General features: G+C 39.6%; 2 protein-coding genes across 2 annotated transcripts; both read right to left on the bottom strand.

Annotated features, from left to right (window-relative positions):
• Positions 1–545: 545 nt before the first annotated feature.
• Positions 546–13004, bottom strand: usp40 (ubiquitin specific peptidase 40). Its single transcript, XM_022750581.1, has 31 exons — positions 12345–13004; positions 12158–12225; positions 11947–12060; positions 11008–11172; positions 10644–10790; positions 10394–10537; positions 10070–10198; positions 9743–9859; positions 9303–9410; positions 8973–9173; positions 8669–8804; positions 8372–8453; positions 7991–8162; positions 7804–7888; positions 7643–7713; positions 7147–7556; positions 6916–7072; positions 6750–6810; positions 6139–6192; positions 5822–5910; positions 5564–5650; positions 5417–5453; positions 5191–5255; positions 4463–4537; positions 4159–4377; positions 3763–3881; positions 3585–3650; positions 3238–3448; positions 2820–2915; positions 2637–2731; positions 546–2397 (listed from the first exon to the last, which is right to left on the bottom strand). Exons 1-31 carry the CDS (start codon positions 12538–12540, stop codon positions 2289–2291), a joined length of 3885 nt encoding a protein of 1294 aa, XP_022606302.1. The 5' UTR covers positions 12541–13004; the 3' UTR covers positions 546–2288.
• A 1621-nt stretch (positions 13005–14625) lies between these two features.
• On the bottom strand, positions 14626–22370 carry LOC111225818 (thrombospondin-type laminin G domain and EAR repeat-containing protein-like). The gene is made up of 14 exons (XM_022750850.1): positions 22346–22370; positions 20443–20666; positions 19886–19924; positions 19548–19741; positions 19030–19120; positions 18753–18897; positions 18520–18651; positions 18359–18429; positions 17325–17486; positions 17019–17226; positions 16676–16908; positions 15281–15459; positions 15064–15165; positions 14626–14779 (listed from the first exon to the last, which is right to left on the bottom strand). Exons 1-14 carry the CDS (start codon positions 22368–22370, stop codon positions 14626–14628), a joined length of 1959 nt encoding a protein of 652 aa, XP_022606571.1.
• Between the last annotated feature and the right edge of the window lie 2103 nt (positions 22371–24473).

Genomic DNA, 24473 nt, shown 5'->3' with positions numbered 1-24473 from the left:
TGATGTTTTTTTGACCTTTTATGCCATACTATACTATGATGTTTTTTGTCATTTTTATGCCTCACAACACTGTGTTGTTTTATTCCTTACCATACTATGATGTTTTTATGACCTTTTATGCCTTAATATACTATGCTATTTTGACGTTTTATGCCATACTATACTATGACGTTTTTTTGCCTTACTATAATATGACTTTTTTTGCCTTACTATACTATGATGTTTTTATGACTTTTTATGCCTTATTATACCTCGACTTTTAATGCCTTACTATATTGTGACGTTTTTATGACTTTTATGACGAAGGCATTGATACCATTGACTGGCCCAGACGTTCCCCTTACCTAAATCCAATTGAACACCTGTCATTAACGTGTAATAACTTTCACACCAATTTCTCTAACAGTTGTTGAGTTATTTCTGGACCATTTGACATTACCATTCATAAAGCCATGACACCAACAGGGATAAAAATGATTAAAGCCACAAATTCCTGTGATATAAAACACCATGACCAAGACAACTCAACATGACACAAGTGACATTTACTACTGAATACCTTTATTGTTGATAAAATACTTTCTGCAAATACAATCTGAAACGGATACAAACAGATGTCCACTGTCATAATTCAGCAGATCAGTCCTTATCAATAACACCAAAGATGTAATCAATAACACATAGTAAATGATACATGATACAAAATTAAATTTCACTATTGCTGAGTATATTGTAGATTTTATGCATCCGTTTCAAACAAATAAAAAAAAAAATCATTTCTACTTGCAAATTCTTGGCACTGGATGAAGACCAGATTAACACATGAAGCAGCATAGAAAAAAATTTCCTCCCCAAAATCAAATCCTCCCCAAAAAAAACACCACAATTCATACAGTAATACAATTATTTTGTCACTTTCTTCAAATAAGTTATCTAAAGAATTATTTTTACTTCCCTGAAGTTCACATTTAGTGCATGCAAATGAAACATTAAATGTTCCTCAATTAAAACTTGTAAATCAGGGACCTTTACCTTTACATAATCAAGGAGAGAAGTTTTACAGTATATTTCTGGAGCAGAAGTGAACAAATTCATCTGGCATTATATATGGTTATATAACACAATGTGTCTTCTTTGATATTCAGTTATATCAAGGGTGGATAATGTCCAATGAAGGACAATAAATCTCCACTTTCACCCTGCAGCTGATGTGTCATTTTACACCCAAATTGTAAAATACACAGAGCCAAAACATTAAACAATGTGTCATAAATGTCTCTCAATACTTTAACTGTAGTTTACTGTAATAGAGCAGGGCAACAGTTGAGGGTTAGGAAAATTACAAATTAGACCAAAAAAAAAAAACAATAACAGGGCAGCAGAGGTAGAGTGAGAGAGGCAGAGAGTGAGGTAGGGAGGACAGAGCAGCACTGAGGCTTCTCCATGTTAAGGCCTGTCTCTCCTCTCCCTTGTCAACCTAAAATAAGCCCATCTATAGAGCCCATGATCCAGGTAAAGGTTTTTGTTAATGGCGCACAGTGACAGGTTTATTATAAAAATGAGAGTCACTTCTTGTACAACCAATTACCTTATAAAGAACATCAGGACTTAGTGATGGTTGATTCCCTACTGCAGTGGCTTGTTGTACTGGAAAATTGGTTAAAAGGAAGCCAAAATTTAAAAGCCACTGGCTGGTGGCTACCACTATACATTTTCACCCTGATTGCTACAGTTTAACTGCGGCAGTGTTTGAGAGTTAGCACAAGCTTCAGTGCAGTATTTCACTGCAGGTTTGTGATTGCAAAAGAAATACTTGCAGTATAAAGGTTACAAATTAGCTACTGGTGGATGCAGCAAAAATCTGTTGTCCTGAAGGTCACACATCTCCCTCAGAAAATATAAAAACAGAAATTAAATTCGATAAAGGGCATGTGTGGCAGTTGTCATACTAAGAGCTTGTAAAAGACAAGCAAGACAAACATGGGTCATCCAATAAAAAATCCAGTAATTTTGCATAGAAATAATGCAAATTATAGCCAGTTTTTACAAAACAGCAAATCAAAGTGCCAAAGAAGAAATTCTCTCTCTTCCTTTGCCAAAAATAAATCATTCAGAGGGGAAGCAGATAGGAATTTAGATTGATTTTGTCAGTTTTAAAAGATGTGTGGAGAAAAAAAAAATGGCACAAGACTTATGTCAGGTGGATTGTCCTAACTGCAACGTGGCACCTGTGTGCTTGTGTTTTACAGGTAGTACTGATTTGTCCATACACCTAGGGGAGTGGGGTGCTATCTGAACTCCCCAACACTGATTGACAGTGCCACCTCTGGCTTCCTGGATTTGGTCCGTCCAGCCTTCTTCTGTAGTCCGGCACCATCAGCACCCACAGTCTCCCCTCTAAACATAAGAAAGGGAATGACATGTTACATAAAAATAAGAATAATCAGAGTGAATGGACAGTTTTGTGGTTTCAGAGCTATGAGTCACTGTGGCCATGAGGTGACTGCCAAATAATAAATACTTGGACTTCCTTTTCCCCGCACACAGTTGAAGCAGTAACATCTATAAATGTTACACAAAGTAACAAACATTTTCCCAACTACGACATGTGACAAATTAAAGTGAAGAAGTCCCACCCTTTCCTGCGTTGCTCTGCCTGCTCTCTGAGCCTTTGCTGCCCTTGCTCATCCTCCAAAGTGATGAAGTCCCTGTTCTTGTCAATCAAAAGATTCTGAAAAGAAAAATCAAAAACAGACTGAGCGTTTCTTACACAAAAACAAAACTGACTCTTTATGAACACAGCAGGGTTGTATTAGTACCTTGATGCCGATTGTGTCGCCATCTTTGAGGTGGAATGGTGCTCCCAGTAGTGATTCTGTTCTCTTCTTCTTTTTCTTTTTGGAAACCTGCTGGCTCTGAAAGTAAAAGACAAAAGGCTTATTATTCACTGATAATGTGACCAGGAATGAGCAACACATACAAGAATACTGAGATTTGCATATAATTTCTTGCTTATAAAATAAAAATAAAAAATAAAAGTTCCTGATGAAACGATGAACTGAATGATCAAGGTCAGATCTCTTATTATTAGCCACATTTTACGCAGTCAACATTCCTCTGCAGTGTTCTTCCAGAGGAGTATGATACTTTACCATTTCCTCTACCAACTTTTCTATTAAAAATTCAAAGAAGTAAAGACATACATATAAATATACCCAAAAAAACTTGTATTCCTACCCAGTTGGATATTTCTTCCCATGTGTGTTTGTCTGGCTGGTGCTTTGCCAACAGCAGAGAGTCAGGAGAGAGGCCGTAGTGTGCAGCTAGACAAGTACGTAGAGAGCGAGGAGAAGAATCACGGGATGCATCCCAAATCAGCTCTTCTGGAGGGTAGTAACACCTCTCCCCTGGTACTCCCATCTTAACATTTAGCAACACTTCCTTGGGTCTTAGGAAGAGGGGGAAATAAGGAATCAAATGTGTTACAAACACAAGTGAAAGCAAAGATTTCAACAGAGAGGCTTAATTCTTGAACTATTTCTCATGGTGGGATACCAAAGGATTAGTTACATCTTAAACCTTACCCAAGATCCTCCTCTTTCAGCAGCTGTTGCACGCAAATGTCTGTACCACTGATTAGCTTCAATTTCCTGATCACAAGAAAACAGAAGAAAAAAGTAATGACTCAAACTTTTTGTATGCATCCTGATGAAAATAATCTGATGGGTTTCAATTATAAAACTGCCAAAAAAGTGGTCATACCTGAGCGTCAGCTGTTGTCCTCTGAGGATTCGTGCCAGCCTCAGTCCCTCCATCTGCCATACGCGCATGAATGCAGTGGTTGGCACACACACATTTTGGAGAGCAGGCAGCGTCAACACCTGATACAGAGGTAGACAATGAAGTACAGTAAGAGAAGCACTTTTGGTAGAGAAAAGCAGCAAAATCACATGCCTCACTGTTACACCTGATCCCAAGCAAAAGAACAATAACAGCACAACTAGTGATATATGATGGCAGAAATATTTAAATAAGAGCCCTTCTTAGACTATAGCACATAGTGGATGTGACCCTGAATTAGTGAACATCAGATTTAGTCTTGGCTAAAGAGAACTTGTTCTCATTGTCAGTCGGACAGAATCAGAATCTAGACTCTACCTGAGTCTTGAGATCCTCCAACATGGCTTCGTCTGATATCTCCACCTGTCCTACACTTCTCAGGTCCACCATGTTGCCACCACAAAGAGGAGGCGAGTGACAATGTGTTTCAACTGCCTCCAGCATCTGCTCCTCAGCGTGTCCATTGTCAGTTGGATTAAAATCTGTTTCCATGTTTTTGGGATCCACATACAGCCACATGGATAACTTAAGAAAACCCTGAGGGAAAAAGAGACAACAACAGCTAAAGAGAGAGGAAAGCTATAACATATTGTGAATCTCCAGCCAAAAAACATTTAAGTACCTTCGGAGGAAGTTGTCCCTCTGTGACGACTAATGTCTCTCCACTGCTTATCTTGAGCTCTGACAGACAAGCATCCTGAGAATAAAAGGTTGCAGTTAACATGTGGACTGACATATTGATGGAAAAACAAGAGAGGAATTCATATAATTAATTAATATAGTATAAACATTTTATAATTGCCTTTTACTTAGAGCTGCAATGATTAGGTGATAGACATAAAATTATCAGCAACTATTTATATAATCAACTAATTATTGAAGTAATTTTTAAATTAAAATGGTCAAACATTCCCCAGTTACAGTTTGATATTTGTGAGGATTTGCTTTTCTGAGTCTTTATTTAATAATTTTTACATTTTGGACTGCTGGTTAGACAGTACAGACAATCAGATGACATCGCCTTGGGCTTTAGGAAACTGTGACGGACAATTTTCACAGTTTTGTATCATTTCATAGACCACATGATTAATCCATTAATTGAGAGAATAATCTGAACATTATTCAATAAAGAAAAAATTCTGTTTTTTATATGCAAGTTTTCAGTCAGAGTTCAGAACTTTTGTAGTGTTCAGTCAGCAATTATTTTTTCCTGGTGCTTAACATCATTTAAAAAAAAAGTGAACATGTACATATGCAGGTTAACAGGAGAAAACAAACAAAAAAAAGATATCTGTGTTCACTGATTGATTTAGGTATTACATCTTATTTACACTACGGTCAGCCACTCACCTCATCCATAAGTGGCTCGCCAACCTCTTCACACCAATCGAGCCTCCTCAAGTGCCAACAGGTTCCTGCAAGGACACATTTAAATGACATTACAAACCAGATACTGCAGCAAAGCACCACAGTAAAATACCCTTTTGATTAGTCTCACAAAAGCCGTGGTAGTCTACATTACATGCAAGTTACACACACTTTGGTAAACAACAGGAAGAAAAAGCTGTAGTTTTACCATCAAGTCCGACAGCATCCAGCATTGCCTTTAGACACTGCAAATAACAATATGATTAAATAAAATTTAAATGAAATTTAAAAAAAACACAGTAATAAAACAGCACATTATGAATGTTGCAGAAAACAAGTAGATTTTTTCCTTCACCTCTTTTACTGTACAAGTCTCCTCCACGATTATGTCCATCTCCATGCCAGCAGAGGGCGATGCGCCCACAGAGAAATGCAAGAAAAGCTGAAACACAGGGAGAAACATCTCCAAACATCAGTCAAATATTTAAATCGCTTGTAACTCCTCGACTTGGTGGTATAAGATACTTTACTGGCACTTAAAGGTTCTGTAACTTTCACCTGTGCAGCTGCAAATACAAAGGATTCATTGAAGATTTCAAATAAAAACACACACCTGTGAAGCCTTGGGGGCATTTCCCGGACAGAGAGTGAGTGTGGTCATGAGTCGCACTCCTGCATCCCGAACACTCAGCTCCTCGCACACTGTCAGTAACACAACAAGTGCACCTCAGTAAATGTTTGCTACAACTTCAAAGACAGATGATGAAAAAAGAAAAATTACAGGAAGGGATAGTACCTTTTAAAAATTTTGACGAGGGGACAGTGTAAAGGAATGTGTATCTTAATATTTTGTTAAAATGAGGGGGGATTTCCAGCTTTTAGTTATCTGCACCATTAAAATCACCCCCAAGGTAGCAGATGACTAAGTACCTGGAGGAAGGAGTTTCCCTGAGCAGTCCACCTGTCTCAGACAGTACTGTGCACCTGGTCAGTGAGACAGAAATAACAGCTGAATGAAGAATTTGAACATATAAAGAGTCAATATAAGAATCCAAACACAAATTACTTGAAGAAACTCGGGAGGTCCTGAGCCAAGTTTCGTGGTCAATACCAGGCATAGTCTGATTTATCGCATCTTTCAAATACACTTATAATATAACTGTTAGGTCTATATTTTGACATGTGTTAACATACAGGTCATATCTATCAGTGGTGTTGTGCAGGACTCCATTATATTCAGATGTGTTTTTAATATTCTGATCCCGTCATAGGGAGGAAAAAAAGTTAGAAACACCTCTCAATATAGTGTAGTTCAGTGCAACACCACCTTTAAGTATAACCTTAATGACAAACACACAATTGAACTTACACATTATAGCTGAAGAGATTTTAAGCTTTCTGAAGTGTTCATGTGCTGCTGCATAATGTAAACAAATACCAAAATCAGACTGGGACTCAGCATCTGCATATACAGTAATAACTGACCCTGACTAATAATGGAGGGTTGGGAACATAGATATGTGTAACACTGAGCAACTTGCCTGGGCGTAGCTCCTGTAGCTGCAGCTCCTCTATGGCCCTCTGTTTCACCTCACACAGCAGCTGTAGCAGAGACACATTAAACAAGACTAAATTTTTGAGTGGAAAGATAAAGAGGATGAAGAGACAACAAGACAGAGCAAAAACAGAAGCACAAAAATTACTGACCATATTTCCTGTGGCTGGAACCTTAATTTTCCTCCTCTCCTCCTCCTCCCCCTCCCCTTCAGCTCCTCTTCCTCCATGTGGTCGAAACTCCACCTGGAGCCAGCGGCAGTCAGATGGTGTAGTCACAGTGACCACGTCTCCACTGAGGGTGAACACACTAAACAAAGACGACAGCTGTAAAACACATACGTAAAGAAAACCACACATACTACATAATGCAGGGAGTTTTACCTGCTGTCGAAGGACTGTGGCTCCAGCACCAACAGCGCGTCTCCATCTTTCAGCGACAGTTCCTTTAGCGTCCGCTGCATGTCATCGGGTGGGAACACTCTCCATCCGCTCGCCCCTCCTCCTTCTCCTGCCCCCTGCTCTCTTCTCTTTCCTCCCTTATGCTCCTGGCATAGCAGACTCTCCTTAGGTTCCCCCAGTGCCTCCTTCACCTCCCCAAGTGTCACACCTCCTGCAAACCCTCTCGCCTCCTTTTTAAGTCCTAGCCCCCCATTTTCATAACCACCTCCGCTCTCCTCACACTCCACCCCGTCCCCCACCTCCTGCTCCACATCTTCACCCAAAAAGGGACGGACTACATTCAGCAGCACGGGCTCCCACTCAGCTCCAGTCAGGATAGTCGCACCACACACCTGCGGAGATAAAAACCAGCATAAAAGTGAGTTAATCTGGATCTTGACGTTTGAGCATGTTTGTTATGGACGATGCTTTTCTTCACCTCTCTGCCGTTCCACACAAACAGGTCAGAGTTTGTGTAGATGCCTGCGCTGTACAGGGAGACGTTGTCATCTGGAAAGAGAAACACAACCAGAAAGACATTAGAGAGATGTACAAAATCTCTTGAAGTATTGTAGTATTAGTATTGAAGTAATGTCTCACCTGTGAGAGTATTGTAGAGGTGTAGACCAGCTGGAAAACTCTTGGCCACAGTCAAAGCCATATCCCCTTCCCAGAGTTCCTGCATCTGAATAGACAAATCCACATATGAAAACACAAATACGCAGTTTATTTCCGCAATTTTTTTTTAGGATTTAAAACACTTAATTGATTTTAGGAATAACGTTACCTGGTAAATAGCTAACCGTAGGTCTCCTACAGTCTTTCTACGGTCAAAACTGAGGGCGGTGCTCCCGTTGTGCTCTTTGTTGGCTGGTTGCAGGGCTCCGTTTTCTAGGCGGTAACAGGGTGCCAGGTGCAGGCGCAGCTCCACTGTGTTATTGGTGGATTCAAACTTCTCACTGTAACGGAAACAATACAGATTCATAACAATCATTTTTGCAACAAACCATTTTTCATATACCTTTCCTTTTTTGACTCTTACATTTACTGATTTAGGAATTATAGATACCTCTGAACCGCCCATAGATTGAGACTGAACTGTCAGGTAGAACTGATTAAATTGAGGTGTAATGTGATAATAGTTTAATATATGACTGTGTTTCTGTACCGCATCTGTTGCAGTTTGACGTTCTCCTCCTGAGCCATCTGGACGAGGTGAGAAGGAACTTTATATTGTGGATTGGTCAAAGCTGAAAATGTAAAAAAATAAATAAATAAATAAAAATATTGTGAATATACACATTTTAGTCATCTTACTACTCAATCTGCTATTAACTTGGTAAATGCCAACACTATTAATGAGTTATCAGGATGAAACCAATGATTATTTTTTTGACATGAACCCACTCAACCCAACTGGGCAGATATAAAGTTTCCATTACAAATGAAAACCGGCGTCCATTACCTTCATTGGGCCTGTGCAGCTGTGTTTTTCTGTAGAACAGCATGTATGCACTCTCTTTACCCTGGAACTGCTTCTCTATGTCAGACTCCCTTATGGAGGTCACTGCAGAGTCATTAAGGTCAAACCAGTGGCTACCCTGCTGACAGACAGGATGTTACACCGTGAGAAACAGGCATGAAAAGTAATCACAAGATGTCCACGAGGAAACTAGGAAAAACGAGGAAAAGAAATTCAAAAGGCTTTACACTGGATAAATGTCATTTATAAGTCTGAATTCCTGCTTAAGTGTGATTTGCTATTGTACCCCTGGTTCAGGTTCTGGTTTCTGGACCAGTCCTTCCTGTTGGTCAGTAGCTCCTGGGTCTGAAGCTGCTGAAGGATCAGAGTTAGTGGTCTGCTCTGTTTGGCCAGGGGGCTCAGTCACTGGGCTTGGCAGGTTTGTCTTCAGTGCTACTCTGGTACCATTGGACACCAACATGAACACATCATTGTGGGACTGCAGGAACTGCATTGGAAGAGAAATAAGTAGAGAAAAACAACATTTATAGGCAGAAGAAATAAGAAAAATGGAACAGACAAACTGATTTAAGCCCAAAAGGACACCATTGATCATTAGCAAAGAAACCAAAAATACCTTTCCTATGGGACCATAGTGTTTCCTGAACTTTTTGCTCCAGGATGAACCAATCTTATCCATGAGTTTCTGGCCCAGTTGGTCCACCAGGACACTCTTTGATGGGTCCTAGTAGACGGGAAATGAACACCACCTAATTCATTCATTTTTCCTATACCACTGACTCCATACAAAAACTTGACTTAACACCTTGCAGTTGTATACCTAAGCCAAACAGTTGCAGTTTACATCCATGTCTGTATAAACTCATATACAGTAGTATAGTATATGTAATGAAGACTAACGCTTCAATAAGACACTATATGTTTTTCCTTTAATTTGTCACCTGCAGAAAGATAGATGGACAACCTGAAAACATAATCCCTCCAGCCATGGCTGTCACTGGTGTGGAAGAATAAAACATGTATGAGAACTAGATAAAAAATGTGTTGTTGCAGTACCTGGGCAATTATAGTTGTTAGGACAGACAAAGGGTCATCTTCTTGCAGCTTTGACTCACACACTTCCTTGACTTCCTCCTTGACTTTCCTCTGAGTTTTAGGTTTGCAGTTCTCCTCCTAACAACAACACAGAGATGCTGCCATTTCCAGTGCACACATTCAAAGGCTTGCAGATGTTGATAAACTATTCTCAATGACCAATTAGCCATTTGTCAGTACCGGCACCTTATATTCTAAAATGTGAGTACAAATAATGACTTCTTATTTGTACTAAAATCTGTGTTTTTTGTTTTTAATCCTCCTGTTTGCTTTTTTATTTTTTCTCACCGGTGGCTCCCATTGACCGAGCTCGTCAATGTCCCTGATATAAACATGGTAATGGCCACCATAGCAGCCGCCCTTATGGATAATCACAGAGAACAGGTTGTAAGTGTAATCAGAGTCCTCTCCATCAGTCTGTAAGAGAGGAACACATAATAGTTTACTTTTTAAGACATCTTAGTGTGACCAAGCCTTCCAACATTAAGTTAAACCTGAGCCTGAAAACCAAGAAAATGGAAAAATAATAACAATAATTGAAATAAAAAGGTTCTGTTAATTGTGCCGAATCTGAACAAAAGTGAGGTCAGAGTGTTAAAATCTGTCAGGTACCCGTTCACAAAATGGCTGTAGGTTGATGGTGTGGGGGAAGCTGTAGCGTCCTGTCTCTTTGTATCGCTCACATTTGGCATAGTCAAAGCTGAATCTCAGCAAAGACATGGTCATGAATGGAGGGAGCTTCTTCAGCTTAGCAGACTGAATAATAGCAAAATGAGCAAAGAAAGGAAGGTGAGAAACAGTGAAAAAAAATATTAAAACATTTTAATATCATTATAATGTTATTATGTTAGCACAATCTGACCTTGGCAGCAGTGACCAGCCTGTCACACTGTGCACAGCGGTACAAGTTATTGCCCTCAAACAACTCCTCCTCCACAAACATGTTCCACAAAGCCTCCTCCAGGCTAGACACGCCACAAACACACACCGTCAGGTCCAGGAAGTCCTCCTATAGAAGGCACAAATAAACATTTACATCAGATGTGGGTTAATTGGAAATCTTTGTACTACTACAATATCTCCTGTAATGGAAGGCATCAATTTTATTAAATCTTACTTGGCAGAAGACATAAAACATATTTACAACTTTTTTTAATGGACAAAATATAACTTTACAAAAGCAGCCAGGTCAGAGAGGCATAGAGGCTTATGGCATATGGACACACCTGTCTCTGGCTGACATTTCCACACTCCTTGCAGACAATGCTATTGACAATGGTACCATGGTAGAGCCGGTGAATAAATGTACTACCAGTGGTGCCCACAAGAGAGTGCTCCAAAGCGCTGAACAGAATTCTGTTCAGCTCCTGCACGTCATGCTGATTTGTCCCCTAAAAGAGGAGGACAACAGAAAAGATCAAATCAGGGACAGAAAGACATGTGCTGTGTCCTAATGCTATATTATGTACAAATAGTTTGCAGTGCGTAACACTTTTTATAATATAATGTTTTTGTTGTTATTATAGAATAAATCAATGCATTTCAGTTTTATACTTAACAGAAAATCATGCAAGACGTCAACCACAAAACATAATAACACCAACTACTTTTTCTTTTCCAATAGAAAGCAGCTTCTTCACACATATTGATTTTATTGAGTGTACTTAATTCATTTTACCACTGAGAACACAATAAATATTTGTAAAACCTCTGTAAAATCAGTTTGTAGTAAGGGATCAGTACACAACATGTCACTCTTTACTTTGAACCCAACATTACACACAGCAACTTTTCAACATTTTCATGTATTATGTGCACAGTCACTCTCACCTCTCCCAGCTAGGGCTTAGGTTACACTTTCCATTTTGAGCGATTGATTTTAGAGCTCTGGTTCAAATTCTGTTTCTTTCTCTCCCTTCATGTTTTTATATTTATATATTTCATTATCCCTCTTCACAAATTTATTTTGCATAAATGCCTCCACACAAACTCAAATTCTAAATAGGGTGCTGACCTGACCACTATTTAGTAAGTCTGAAAACCGCTTTGGTGAATTTCAGCATGTATTTCATGATCAGACTGGAGAGTAGATGCATCTCGGAATTGAGAAGTGTAACCTGAGCTTCCCTTTCTCCATTTCACTGAAAAAGATAACGGGAACAGACCTCGCTGCTGTTCCAGCCAAAGCTGTCAGTGAGGTCGGCAGTGGAGGCACTCTGCTGGTCCACCAACAACAGACGGGCAAACAGTCTCTGGAGCTCCAGTGGGATCACTCTCACCTGAGGAAAAGAAGGGAAAGCTTCATTACCCTTCACAAAGACACACACATACGTTGTTACACCTTAGACACCTTGCAATTTATATTTATATTTATACTTTGGCCCCTGGTTTCTCTTTGTCTTCCAGGGATCCTAACTCCTCTGGCTCCAAACTGAACAGCTCCTCTGCAAAGATACACACAAAACAATGAATAAGTAAATAAATAGTTAACTGTACTATGTTTGGCTTCTGTAGTGGTGGACCTCAGTCTCTTCCTACCAAAGGAAGAGTAACTTGTCCTTACCTCTAAACTCTGGGGTGAACAGCAGGGTCTGAAGCAGAGAGTTCAGGTAGCACGTCCCTCCCTGGTTCTTGATGCCGCACAGATTGCTTCTTCCTCGAGCTGGAGGCGGCTCGTCTCCCCCCTTTGAAACTCTCCCTTTGGAGGAAGTGGAAGAGAAGCCTTCCTCCTCATCTTCTTCGAAAAGATTCCCAAACATGGCGTGCGAGTTTTCTTTATTTTAACTCAGTTTTCTCTCAGTTATGCTGGGACTCAGCCTCGTAGTAAACCGTGTTTTAACACTCCGATGTGCCCTCTTGCTATCTCATCTTGGTCTTGCCGAGTTCTCTGTTGACAATGGCCGGGCTGACTCTGAAATAAGAGGACTTCACGGGGCTGAACATATCGACTATTACCGGATGTATATGCGTTGGCCTCGCAGTTATGTTATTCACGTAGCTTAACACGCTAACAAAAGGCAAATCAACAGCAGGACACTGATGAGCAGCTTGACAGCTCAGCGAAAATGTAAAAAAAAAATCAGGTTCTCCGTAACGTTAACCGTCAATGTATCTACGACTAAAAAATGGCGCCCTCTTACCGAAACTGCAAGGACTGATTTAAGTAAACTGTTACTCAAAATTGCTTCGGACAATGGCTCTTTCTTCCTCTGTCGGTCTTATAACAGTTAATAAACGAAACGTAAATACAGATATCGTCGGTGAACAGTAGGCAGCCATGTTTCTTCCTAGCAGAGAATGTAATGGTGCATTCTGGTACTTGTAGTATCACACCTGGTTAGCATACATGCTTAAAATGAATATAACTGACGATATTTTCTTTACATATTAACTGGCCAATGCATATAAGCATTTTTCAGTCTTTTGTAATTTCTGTAATTTTCTGTCACTTCACTTCACTGGTACGACCATAATATTTGTTAGCTACATCTCTTTAAACAGCAGGAAAATATACTGCCACAAAAACTACATTTCCCACAATTCTTCTCTTAGACGTTACAAAAGGGTCATGGGACTTGTAGTCTGACAGCACCAAAACACGTTTCACAGTTGCCAGTATAGTTGATGGCAGTTATGTGTCCACGGCCATGTGTGTAGGGTTGCATACCAATCAAAGATCTCACCAGTTATCTGATTGGAGACGAAATGACTTGGAATGAAAACATGTACTTTTGATCTTGCTACCCTTGTTGCCTATGTTCTAACTGAACATATCTGAAGATTAGACAATATAAAAACAACCCTTGTTTTGCATATAATAAGTCTGGTTTATTGTAATTTCAATAATTTACTTTCACTTTTACATATATATGTATAATTCATGCAGTCAAAGGCAAAAAGTTACAATCAGTCCAAGTCTTTTTGAGAGAACACATTCCACTAGATAAACAAAATGTTAAATATAATTTCAATATAAAATGCTTTTACGGAAATATAGGAATCTTAGAGGCTGTCCGTTTCTGTAAGAAAATGCACACAAATAGACATATTCTCATAGAATTCTTGTGCACACTAAATTTTCTTTTTAAAATGAGGTTTAGATGTTAACCTAGCCCAAACAGTTAATATTGTGGGATAACTGTATGCAGGGTTAGTCATTATACCAAATTACCCCAGCCAAAACCCCTGGGAGATTTTCTGAGTAGTCACCACAAAAAAAAACTCTGTAATTATTTTACTTTTTTTTTCTTATTTTACTAATTGGTTTAACTGTTGAATTACATTTTCTGTTAATTTTATCTCCCTACATGATGATCTAAATGCAGTTTCAAAACTGTCTCCACGCTGCAAGAATATAAAAACGCTAGATTAATCCTTTTATCATATGTCAATTTAACTTAATGTTTCTTGCCTAAAACCATAAAATACAAAGATATTTACACTAAGGAATATCAGAATAATTCTTCAAAATCCACCATGTGCAATTTCTGTGTAGTTGTTGAATGCAATGTCCTCCTCAGGTTGTTAAAACCCACTGGATAACCCCCAAAAATAACATTAAGGACATGGCTTTAATGGTTGCTAAAACCCTGACAGTATGTAATTGAGGTTGACCCTGAAATTGTGGACAAGCACAGTTTTGTAAAGGCACACACACATTTCAAACATTATTGCATACATTTTCTCACACAAAAACACAGACACAAAGGGACAATGTACACCCTTACAAAGAATGACATGCACACACACACACACACACACAGACACAGACACAGACACACACACACACACACACACACACACACACACACACAGTTCACAAAGCCATGTGCACACTCTTTTGCCTAATAGGTTTTCAGTTTGAACACTTTGGAGAGAGGTGCTTTGGCACTAGAGTAGATCAGATATGATTCTCCTTTAAAGCTGAAAAACTCCCAGTCACTGCACCCAATGGTTGGGAGCCAATGAACAGGAACAAAGCCTTCATATCCCTGCCATCTAAAAACAAACAGAGAAGAGGAATCAAATCAAATGTGTATTTGCATCTGCTTAAAAATAGCTCAGGATCAAAAATTAGCTGTGGATTATTTCCTAGTTCCTAGTGAATCCTCACGTGTCAAAAGTGCTGGTATGCTTTCACTAGTCTGGCCCACAGGAAGAAAATAAATCTACATTACAACAGTGTAGGTGTATGTCCCTGAGATGATTTCACTAAGTTACATAGCAATCAGTATGGGTGAATTATTTCACACTGGGAGGGGTGTTGTTGACAAGTTGACTACCTGTAGAGAATGCTGTTGAGAGAGTAGGATTCTCCGTTAAAGGAGTTAGCGACAACCAGAAAATGTTCCTCCCCGAGGCTGAAGAACTCCCAGTCCACTGCACTGGAGAGACATAAAGGTATGTGGTGATTACATGATTACAAGAGGGTGAAATGCCAGGAAGTGTTCCTGTAATCTATCTGTGTGTATATTGTGTATAATGCTTGCAGATATGTACCTGTAGGTGACAATGTCCTGGAAGCGGACAAATAGCTGTCCATTCATGTCAAGCTCATAGATAGTGGAGTTGATGGCGTATCGACTTGGTCCGTTACCATGGAGTCTGTGTCCATTGGCAACAACCAAGAAGACTCTGCCACCAATCTGAAACATTTCCCAGTCTGTGGCGCAAAATGTCTAGATTGACAGTAAGAAAGACAACATACTGTCAGTGTGGTGGAAGTCTGAACAGTGTTAAAACATGAAAGGAGATATGAGAGGAGTATATGGCTTTGTGAGGCTGTATTTAGGCGCAGCAGTGCTTAGAGCTACAGTACATGCTAACATCAGCTTGCTAACATTGCTCACAGTGACAATGTTAACATGCTTATATTTAGCAGGTATAATGTTAATCATGCTAGCATTTTCTGATTAGCACCAAAGTTATTGCACACATTTCTAAGTGAAAACTTTGACCTGGTGGTGGCACAAGAGGATGAATGAGGGGATCATTAAACTGGTGGGGACCTGAAAGTTTAAATAAAATTTCATGGCAATCCATCCCAACAGTTGTGGAGATATTTTATTTATAATCACAAATTTCAACATCGTGGTGGCACTAGAGGGAAAACCACAGGACCAGCAACCTCAATAGGATTGGTCCTCTGGGGATCATGCATGCATGTCTGTATAAACTTTTATGGCAATCCATTCAATAGTTGAGCTATTCCAGGCTGGACCAAAGTGGTGGAACCAACCAACTGACGGTTTGACTGACTGACATGGCATCTATGCAGCCACACTGTTAGCATGGTTTAAAAGGTGTCAAAATTATGTTTTCTTTCTCGCTCAATGATTTCAGGTGATTAATTTCCCATTGCCCCAGGGTGTTCTTGTGAACCCTTGTATCCAGCTGTGGAGTTTCCCTAAATCACACATCTCCTTATGGTTTCTCATGTGACTATCAATGTGTCAACGCTCTCTCCTCAAATGTGGCTAGATTCAAATATATGATTCACTATCAGTTACATGTCAAAGCATTGCTATCGCTGAGGCAAATCATGGCAAACCACATGCTCTATTTTTGGCTCTGTCTTAAATGCTTATACACGCCCGTTACTCGCTGCCCCATCTCTCTTTTCATTACCCCTTTATCTTTCCCTGTTCGTATTCCCTTCCTTCTGTGTGCACAGACAAGATAGATCGTTTTTCATACTCATCTCAAAAATACAGATCCCATCAGAGGAAATCAAAGCCCAGCTGGTGAGAAAATGAATGGTATGGAAATCATGCAGCAAAATGTTACGGTAAAGTGCTCCTTTCCACCCACGTTTAAACACCTTCCAAATTTACCCTGTATTGCGGTGTAGTACCAAACATCTGGAACTGAGTGATTATTATGTTCACCACATACCTTAATTGTCTGGAACACCTGGAAGCTTCCATTGATCCAAACATAGATGACAGAGTCTACAGAAGTGGTCACTCCATCGAAAGCATTTGCAACCACCAGGAAATGGTATGGTCCGACAGTGAAGAACTCCCAGTCATAGGCCCCTGAGGTTGGCAGCATCTGGTGAACCTCAAAAGACTTTGTTAATCTGTTCCACCTGTATATCACACTGTCTATCGTGTGATTATTATTACCTGAAAGACAAACCGGACAGAGAAATGTAATATTTTGATATTTTACACAGATTTAATACAGAAATTCTGGAAGTTAACAGGTAGTTATTTGATGGATATTTAGTTTTTACCTTGTCTATGATTGGCCACAGCGAGATAGGTTTGTCGATTGATGTTAAAGGCTTCCCAGTCGCGGGCACAGTAGGTCTGCAGAGACTGGAACCGCACAAACTTTTTTCTTTTCTTGCTCCACTTGTAAATCACAGAAAAGTCCATCTCTGACTCTTTGTTAAAACGATTGTGTGGCCCTCCCCCAGAGTTAGACACCACCAGATATGTCTAGATCAAAAAAACAAGACAGAGGGAATATGGCTTCAAAGCTTATTTCTACTGTAGTGTGATCTCTCCAATGCTTTTTTACTTCCTTTTCATCATACTTTCTTTCCCATGTTGAAGTGTCTCCAAACCAGGGCTTCATGGGTAGTAATATTCTGGTAGAGCTTGAATCCTGAGTGGGTCCACAGATACACAGCAGAGCCGGAGGCTTTGGAGCGGTGAGCCATGGCAGCCATCAGACCCATGCCAGGTACCTGGAAAACCTGAAGATTGGATTAAAGAAAAAAGAAAACTGATACTGATATCTTAAACTTAGTAGACAGTCATATTGTATGGAAGAACAAAATCACACAATGGTGAAAATTAAGACTACACTAGATTTTATACAGAAATCAGACCAACCAACAGTGGGGCTGTAACAACATCAATCATAGCCGACCAAGATTGCCCCTGTGAATTTCATGAATGTGCACCTCTCTACCTACATATAATCACATTTATAATTACATTACATTCAGTCGGCCGATGCTTTTGCCCAACGCAGTTTATAATATAAACATTCAAACCAGGCAGGTGCAAAAGTCATATATCGTCCAAAATTGAGAGTGTATCCTAGAGATGATAGTGTCACATTGAAACAGAGGAGCAAGATACAAGTGATCTCCTAAAGAGAAGTGAGCAGCTAGAACAGCAGTTCCTGCTTGTGACCGTTTGTCACAAGGATACACGTCTGTGAGTTGTGAAGAGTGATTTTCCTCTCACTTAAGACTGTTTCCTCAGAATATTTTAGAGGCCTGAAGTGGTAAAAGTATAAAATATTTCACATGGAAAAAAAACTGAGCTTGCTGAAGACTAAACATAACTTTTTGGAGCTGAGTTTTTTTTTTTTCTTATTTCCCACTGTGGTAATTATCCTGTGACCAAATAGATCTATTTCGTGACCCCTTGTAGGCTCCCTGACAACCTGGTTTAGAAACCATTGTCTTGAAAAACACTAGACTCCCCAAAAGAAAGATGTGTTTCTTCTCCTTTCTGCCTTTGGTTTCCTCAGCTATAAGTACAGTGAGGATTCAAGCAATAATATAGACACAAAAGATATACATAAACATTCATTTTTAAATAAGTGGATGAATACCTCCACATCATGTGTCTCTGAGCTGGTGGTTAGGACCTGATGTTCAGATACATAGTCCAGTCTTTTGTGATCTAGAGTAGATGGAGAGGTGAAAATTTAATCAATGTTAGACCTAAGCCAAGAAGAAAATTGCTCATGATGGGTTGATGTACAGTTCTCACCCTCTAGTACAGTGATCCACGCTGTACCGTCGCAGAGGTAGAGGCCTTTCCTGAGCGGGTTGAACCACAGCTGGCCTTGTTGCAACTCTGAGCAGGAGCGCTCCAACCCCACTGACACTGGCTCCTCCGTTTCTGACAGAACGTGATCAAAGCACAAGGGCAAGCGGACAATTAAAGATGCAGGAAAGAAGAGAGGCCATACAGTATGAAATGGCTTGTAAAATGCTAGTTACCATGGCTTTCACCATCCCTCCCCATCACAGGCAGGTCTAAGAGAAGCGGTGGTACCGACAGAGCTGCTAGTTGGGGGTCGGAAGAGGGGCAAATCTGACGGGTGGCATCCGAACCTGGAACCAAAACCAGCTGTCGCAGCAGGCCCTGTACGTGGGCAGCACATAAGATAGAAAGGTTTTTCACAAAAATGTATTAACCTTGTAGTTTACAATAGTTTGGCAGTTTATTTTCTTGTTAATGTGATTAAAGTTAATAATGGGGAAAAATATGTCTTACTGAAAACAAGCCTTTCCATCTCCCCCGACTGCCAATGTGGAATCTGGATCCCTGAATGTTAAGGTCTGAAGGGAAAGGCGTGGAGGGAACGCTGTTTGCCATAAAAAGATATAATTATTTCTAATAGCTGGAGTAAGTTGTTTTTCTTCTGTAAATGAACATGAAGCGTATGTAATTAAAGTAGTCTCTCACATTCTTCTGTTGTTGTCTGAGACAGAAAAGTATGAGACATGAATTGTATCGTATAAGTACTGTATGGGTGCTGATATTCCTCCCTTCTATGCGCCAGAGGGAGTTTCCACTAAAAACCATCTATCACATACTGTCAGGCCACTATGATATGGCTGCAGGGGTGTGAACAGATTTGGAGCAGTGCCATTGTATTGTGGTGAAGGATCTACTATCCCTCAGGGGGATTCAAAAGGAACAGGAAGAGAGGATGGTGGGAGGCAGACAGTCAACAGAAAACAGACAGAAGCACTCAGGAGGAGCAAAAAGGGAAAAAAAAGGGAACTTACATTTCCACTGGTGAGTTACAGTCCACTGTGAGCCTCACGCGACTACCAATGGTTAAAACCAGAGTGTGCCACTGGTTATCAGCCAGTTGGGTGCCTCGAAACACCCAGTGCTCTACGACCCCTCCGTGACCTTTAAAAAGGAAGTGCAGATATTTTCTCGAAAACCTCAGTCCCAGGATGATCCGTCCATGTTCCTCATTACTTTTGCCTTGCTTCTCCTCCTCCTTCTTCTTCTCCTCCTCTCCATCTTGTTCTTCTCCACTGACACCCCTCTTTTTGTTGCTTTCCAAAACATCTCCTTTATCGTTCTCCTTCTCCTCCGCTGCTCTTTTCTCCACTGTTTTTGGTTCCATCAGTGAAAAGATGTATTCATTCCTCTGTACAACAAATAGGAAAAACATTAAGGCACACTGTATTCGGCAGGAGTGGAAAGTAATAGAATATATTTACTCAAATACTGTGCTTAAGTAAAACGTGAGGTACTTGTATTTAGAGCTGCAATAATAAATCACAGAAAGTTAAATGTTTATTTTCAAATTTTCAAACCAAAAACACTTTTTTAGCATTTTATGGACTAATTGTCAAAATAATCTGCAGATCAATTAATAATGAGAAAAAGTTTTAGACACAACCGTATTTGCATATTTTAATTTCATGTTACTTTTTACTTCTGCTCAACTACATATCAGAAGCGAATATATATTGTACTTTTTACTTCACTACTCATTTGACAGCTACAGTTACAAGTTACTTTCCAGTTTAAGAGTTCAAAAATCTATAACAAGTTTATAAGCTTTACTTCTGTACTTTAAGTAACGATTTGAGTGCAGGACCTTTACTTGTAACAGAGTATTTTCATATATACAAGTAAAAGATCTTGGTGCTTCTTGCTCACCGTGGATGCAGCGTGAGTGACTTTTAGAGTCACAACAATGGAGAATTCTTTTGGGAAGAGGTCACAATTCACCAGCAGCTGGGAGGAGGGAAAGCTCAAGACAGTATGAGGGCTGGAGAAATGTACACCCCTCACCCCTCCAGCCTGCTTCATGTGCACCCCGGGCACAAGTTTGGAGGTGTCCCTCTCGAGGACAAAAGACAGGAGATCCAGAGGAAGCAAATCTGCAAACAATAAGAAAATAAAGAGGTCAGGAAGACGCGGAAACTGCTATGCTATAAACCAGTGGTTCCTAACCTGAGGGTCGGGACCCCCTGCAGAGGTCGCAAAATAAATCTGAGGGTCCTGAGGTGATTAATAATACTTTACTATATATATACTTTACTCCACAGCAGTTAATTGATGGCATGAGTTACATGTCACTTAAGACAGTAAGATTTTTGCAGACGAAACGAATATGAAAAATAATGAAATATGATAAAATATGATATGTTGTTATAAATTAAACCACCAGATATTTTATACAAGTGGATTAGTTGAACAAAAGAAATAAATTGATTGACACTTTGATCATGCAAAAACACCAAATATTTCAAGGTTCCAGCTTTTCTAATGTGACAGTTTGCTGCTCTTCCTTGTAAATTCAATTCATTTTTAATAAGAAGATTGAGATTTGGTCTATTGGTTGTGATAAAGGAAGGTTTCACTTTGGGACCACTTCTTTCATTGAGTACTTTAACTTTTAATACTTTAAGTGCATCTTCCTGACTGCGTTTACATACTTGTACTTCTCAACGAGTATTAGTATTAGTATTACATACTTTTACTTGAGACTTCTTCTACCACTGCTCATAGGTTAATATTCATCATATTAAACCAAGGTGTCTCAAATAGACATACAGCAGCTTTGTTTTAAGGGGACGCGAGTTGAAGAGGTTGAGAACAACTGCTATAAACTAATAAATCAATTAATGACATAGCATGCCCCCCCCCCCGGTGTGTGAGAAATAGCCCTGGGTGGTGGTGAAGCTACAGGAGGTTTTAATACGGGTTGTTATTGGAAAGTGTGAAGACATCATATGAACCTGCGCCCTGGTAGTATCGATCTTCTGATGTGTATAGAACAGTTGTGGAATCCCAACCACATCCAATGTCTGTACATGTTTTTGGACGTTAATTTAAGTTAGTATTGCTTGCAGTACTTCACCCACAAGCACTCCCACCGTGCTGTAAGCAGATGCAGACAGTTAGAATTATCCAAAAGAATTTTAGCTGGGGGGGGTTTCCCAGGTTTTTAGATGAAACTGTAAATCACCGAATAATCATTAGCTGAACATCACATGTTTTGAACTGGGCTGAGGTAACAGAGAGTAAAGCTGAGGTTGGGAGAGATGAAATAGGATAAAATGGTACAATACCTGTACAGTGTCTCCATGTGTCTGTTGTGGTGCTGATGACCCTTAACCCCAGGAGAAGGAGCTGCACAAATATCAATGATGACATTTCAAAAAGCCTGTTTGGTTCAGTTGCCAGTCGATACGAATGTCTCCATACTGAAGGTATCTCTCTATGTCTTTTCCCCCTTTTGTCTCTATGTTAAGTGACAATACACACCAGACGATTGTGTATTCTTCATATTGACCTAAATGGGCGTTTTCAAATCTTCCAGCCCCAAAGAAAAATGTCTATTCAACAAATTCTGTTGAAAATCATCAAAGCTATACTGGCTACCTAAGCTTCTCATGTACTTCAATACTAGTAGTAGAGGATCTGTGCTTGGAGAGAATTCCATTCATCTGTGTGGAGAATCCTGCACCTGCAGCTCCTTTTAAACACCGGAGCCATGCAAATCACTAAACAGCCCGTCACTCATCCTCCCACAACCGCCTCTGATGACACAGACCTGCCAGAGGGGTGAGCTGCTCCATTGTGTGTGTGTGTGTGAGTGTGTGTGTGAGTGTGTGTGTGCATGCTCACTTATGACAGACAAGCAGACAGAGAGAATATTTTAATGTAATAGTATTGAAAATATGTCAAAAGACAAATTCCTCCAGACATGCAGTATGCGAAAGGGGCCTTAGCAGCCATATTTTTTTTTTCATTAAAAGGCAAATTTAAAACAACAGCAGAACATCTGTGACCTTTGGTCCACTAATGCATAGATGGATATGAGCTCAGCTATTATCATATTAGCTGTTATCCCATAGTTTATTAGCTGAGAAACCGAGGTATGTGCATGAACTCAGCTGTGATATTAAAGTCTTAAACCTGGTTGTTTTCCTAAAAGATTTGCAAATATTACTTACTGAAAATGCAATGAAGTCTCTGGACAGTGAAATCAAATGCTAAGTGGACTCAGTTATATATTTGAAATTAGGAAAACATTAAATTATACAAATACTGCAATGGTATGGTATAAGTACTAAGAGGGCCTTGGTCAAATAGTATTTGTAAATAATAGTATTTGCATTTACTTTAACCTGCTGTGTGCAGTATCTATAGCTCTTAGACTTATAATTGTCTGTGGTCACCCAACAGATTAATAGTCCTAACAACTTCATAGAATATTTGACCTCTGGTTGTTGGTTACTAGGCACTCGCTAAATAATCAAACTGTGTTTTCAGAAACAGCGGCATCTCAGCTTGTGTCAGATCTCTCAGAATCGTCTCATCCACCGACCGGCATATTTACAAGTCAAATGCACTCCGTCTCTCTTCCTCTCGCCCACATTAATATCATAGACTGCACATAGACCAGGATACAAGATACCAACTCTGCCCTGTCCTTCTTTTCCTCTATCCATTCATTAATCTTTCTTCCTTCCAGGCACGGCAGTGAGTGGGTGTGACATTCTCCTGTGTGGTTTCAGATGGATCTGTTTAGATGCAGAAAAGTTGATGTAGATTGGCACCCGATTTTCCTTATTCCTGGTTTGACTCATCAGCCTCTGTTAAATCTTATCACTGTTTCAGTTGTACTGAATGCAACTATTCAGTCACTTTATCAGATCAGATCTAAGGTTTAGCATCAGGCCTCAGGCGATCCAGGTCACCCTGGAAGTTAATACACTGTTTAAAATAATTATCTGACTTGGTTTGATATATGAACATACATTTAATGTTTAACCTGTTTTCATTTAGTTTGGTCTTTAAATGAAGTCCTAAGTACATTTGAGTTTCAGGACTACTATAGAAACTGGTTATTTTACCTTTTGGTGTTTTTTTTCCTGCATCATGCTTCAATTTTATACGTGATGCTTTTTAGTTTTGTTGTGTTGCGTGTTTCCACGTGTCCATGTTTCATGTTGGAATGAATCTGCTTGTTTGTTTTGGTGTTGTGGGTATTTATACTAGTGTGTAATGTGTAGGTTTTTTTAATGATAAAATAAGATCAAACCAGAGACCTTATAATGGTTCAGTGGCACCACCTAGCTGTCTTCTACCACTATTCTACTACTAGTGTACTATTCAGGCCACGTTAAAGTTTCCTTCCATAGTACTTACATATATTTTGAGAAGGCAGGGGTACAGCTGATGTTGAAGTTGGTGCTGTGTTCTTTCCCTTTTGAAATTAATGAAACAATATAGCTTAACAACTTCATTACCTCATTACCTCCCTCCACATCTTAAAAAATATCTCGTGATAGTTGTGGAATATTACATATTTAAGTACTTGACCCATTTTTGAATAGACAAACATAAAATAATGAAGCTTAAGACAGCAAATCTGAGTACCAAACTATATTTATTGTATACAGTAGTAAAAGACCACAAACAATGTACAAATCAGTAGAGAAACAAATAACATGACAAGACCTGGGCCCCGTTCTTCAAACATTACAAAGTTTAGCTCATGTTAGCCAGCTCATAAGATTTTTCTCCAGCTAACTTACTTCTTCGGATGCAAGTGGAAGGCTGATTTGTTTGTCTTGATAACTGTACTACAACTACATTTAAAGATATGGGAACATATTTGAAAGATTAAAATGAGGTGAAATTCACAAGGCCAGTCACAACTCCTCAAAATACAG

This window comes from Seriola dumerili, unplaced genomic scaffold (assembly GCF_002260705.1).
Source record: "Seriola dumerili isolate Sdu_G_001 unplaced genomic scaffold, Sdu_1.0 BDQW01000149.1, whole genome shotgun sequence".
Taxonomy (NCBI): domain Eukaryota; kingdom Metazoa; phylum Chordata; class Actinopteri; order Carangiformes; family Carangidae; genus Seriola; species Seriola dumerili.
This window is presented reverse-complemented; position numbering and strand designations above follow the sequence as displayed.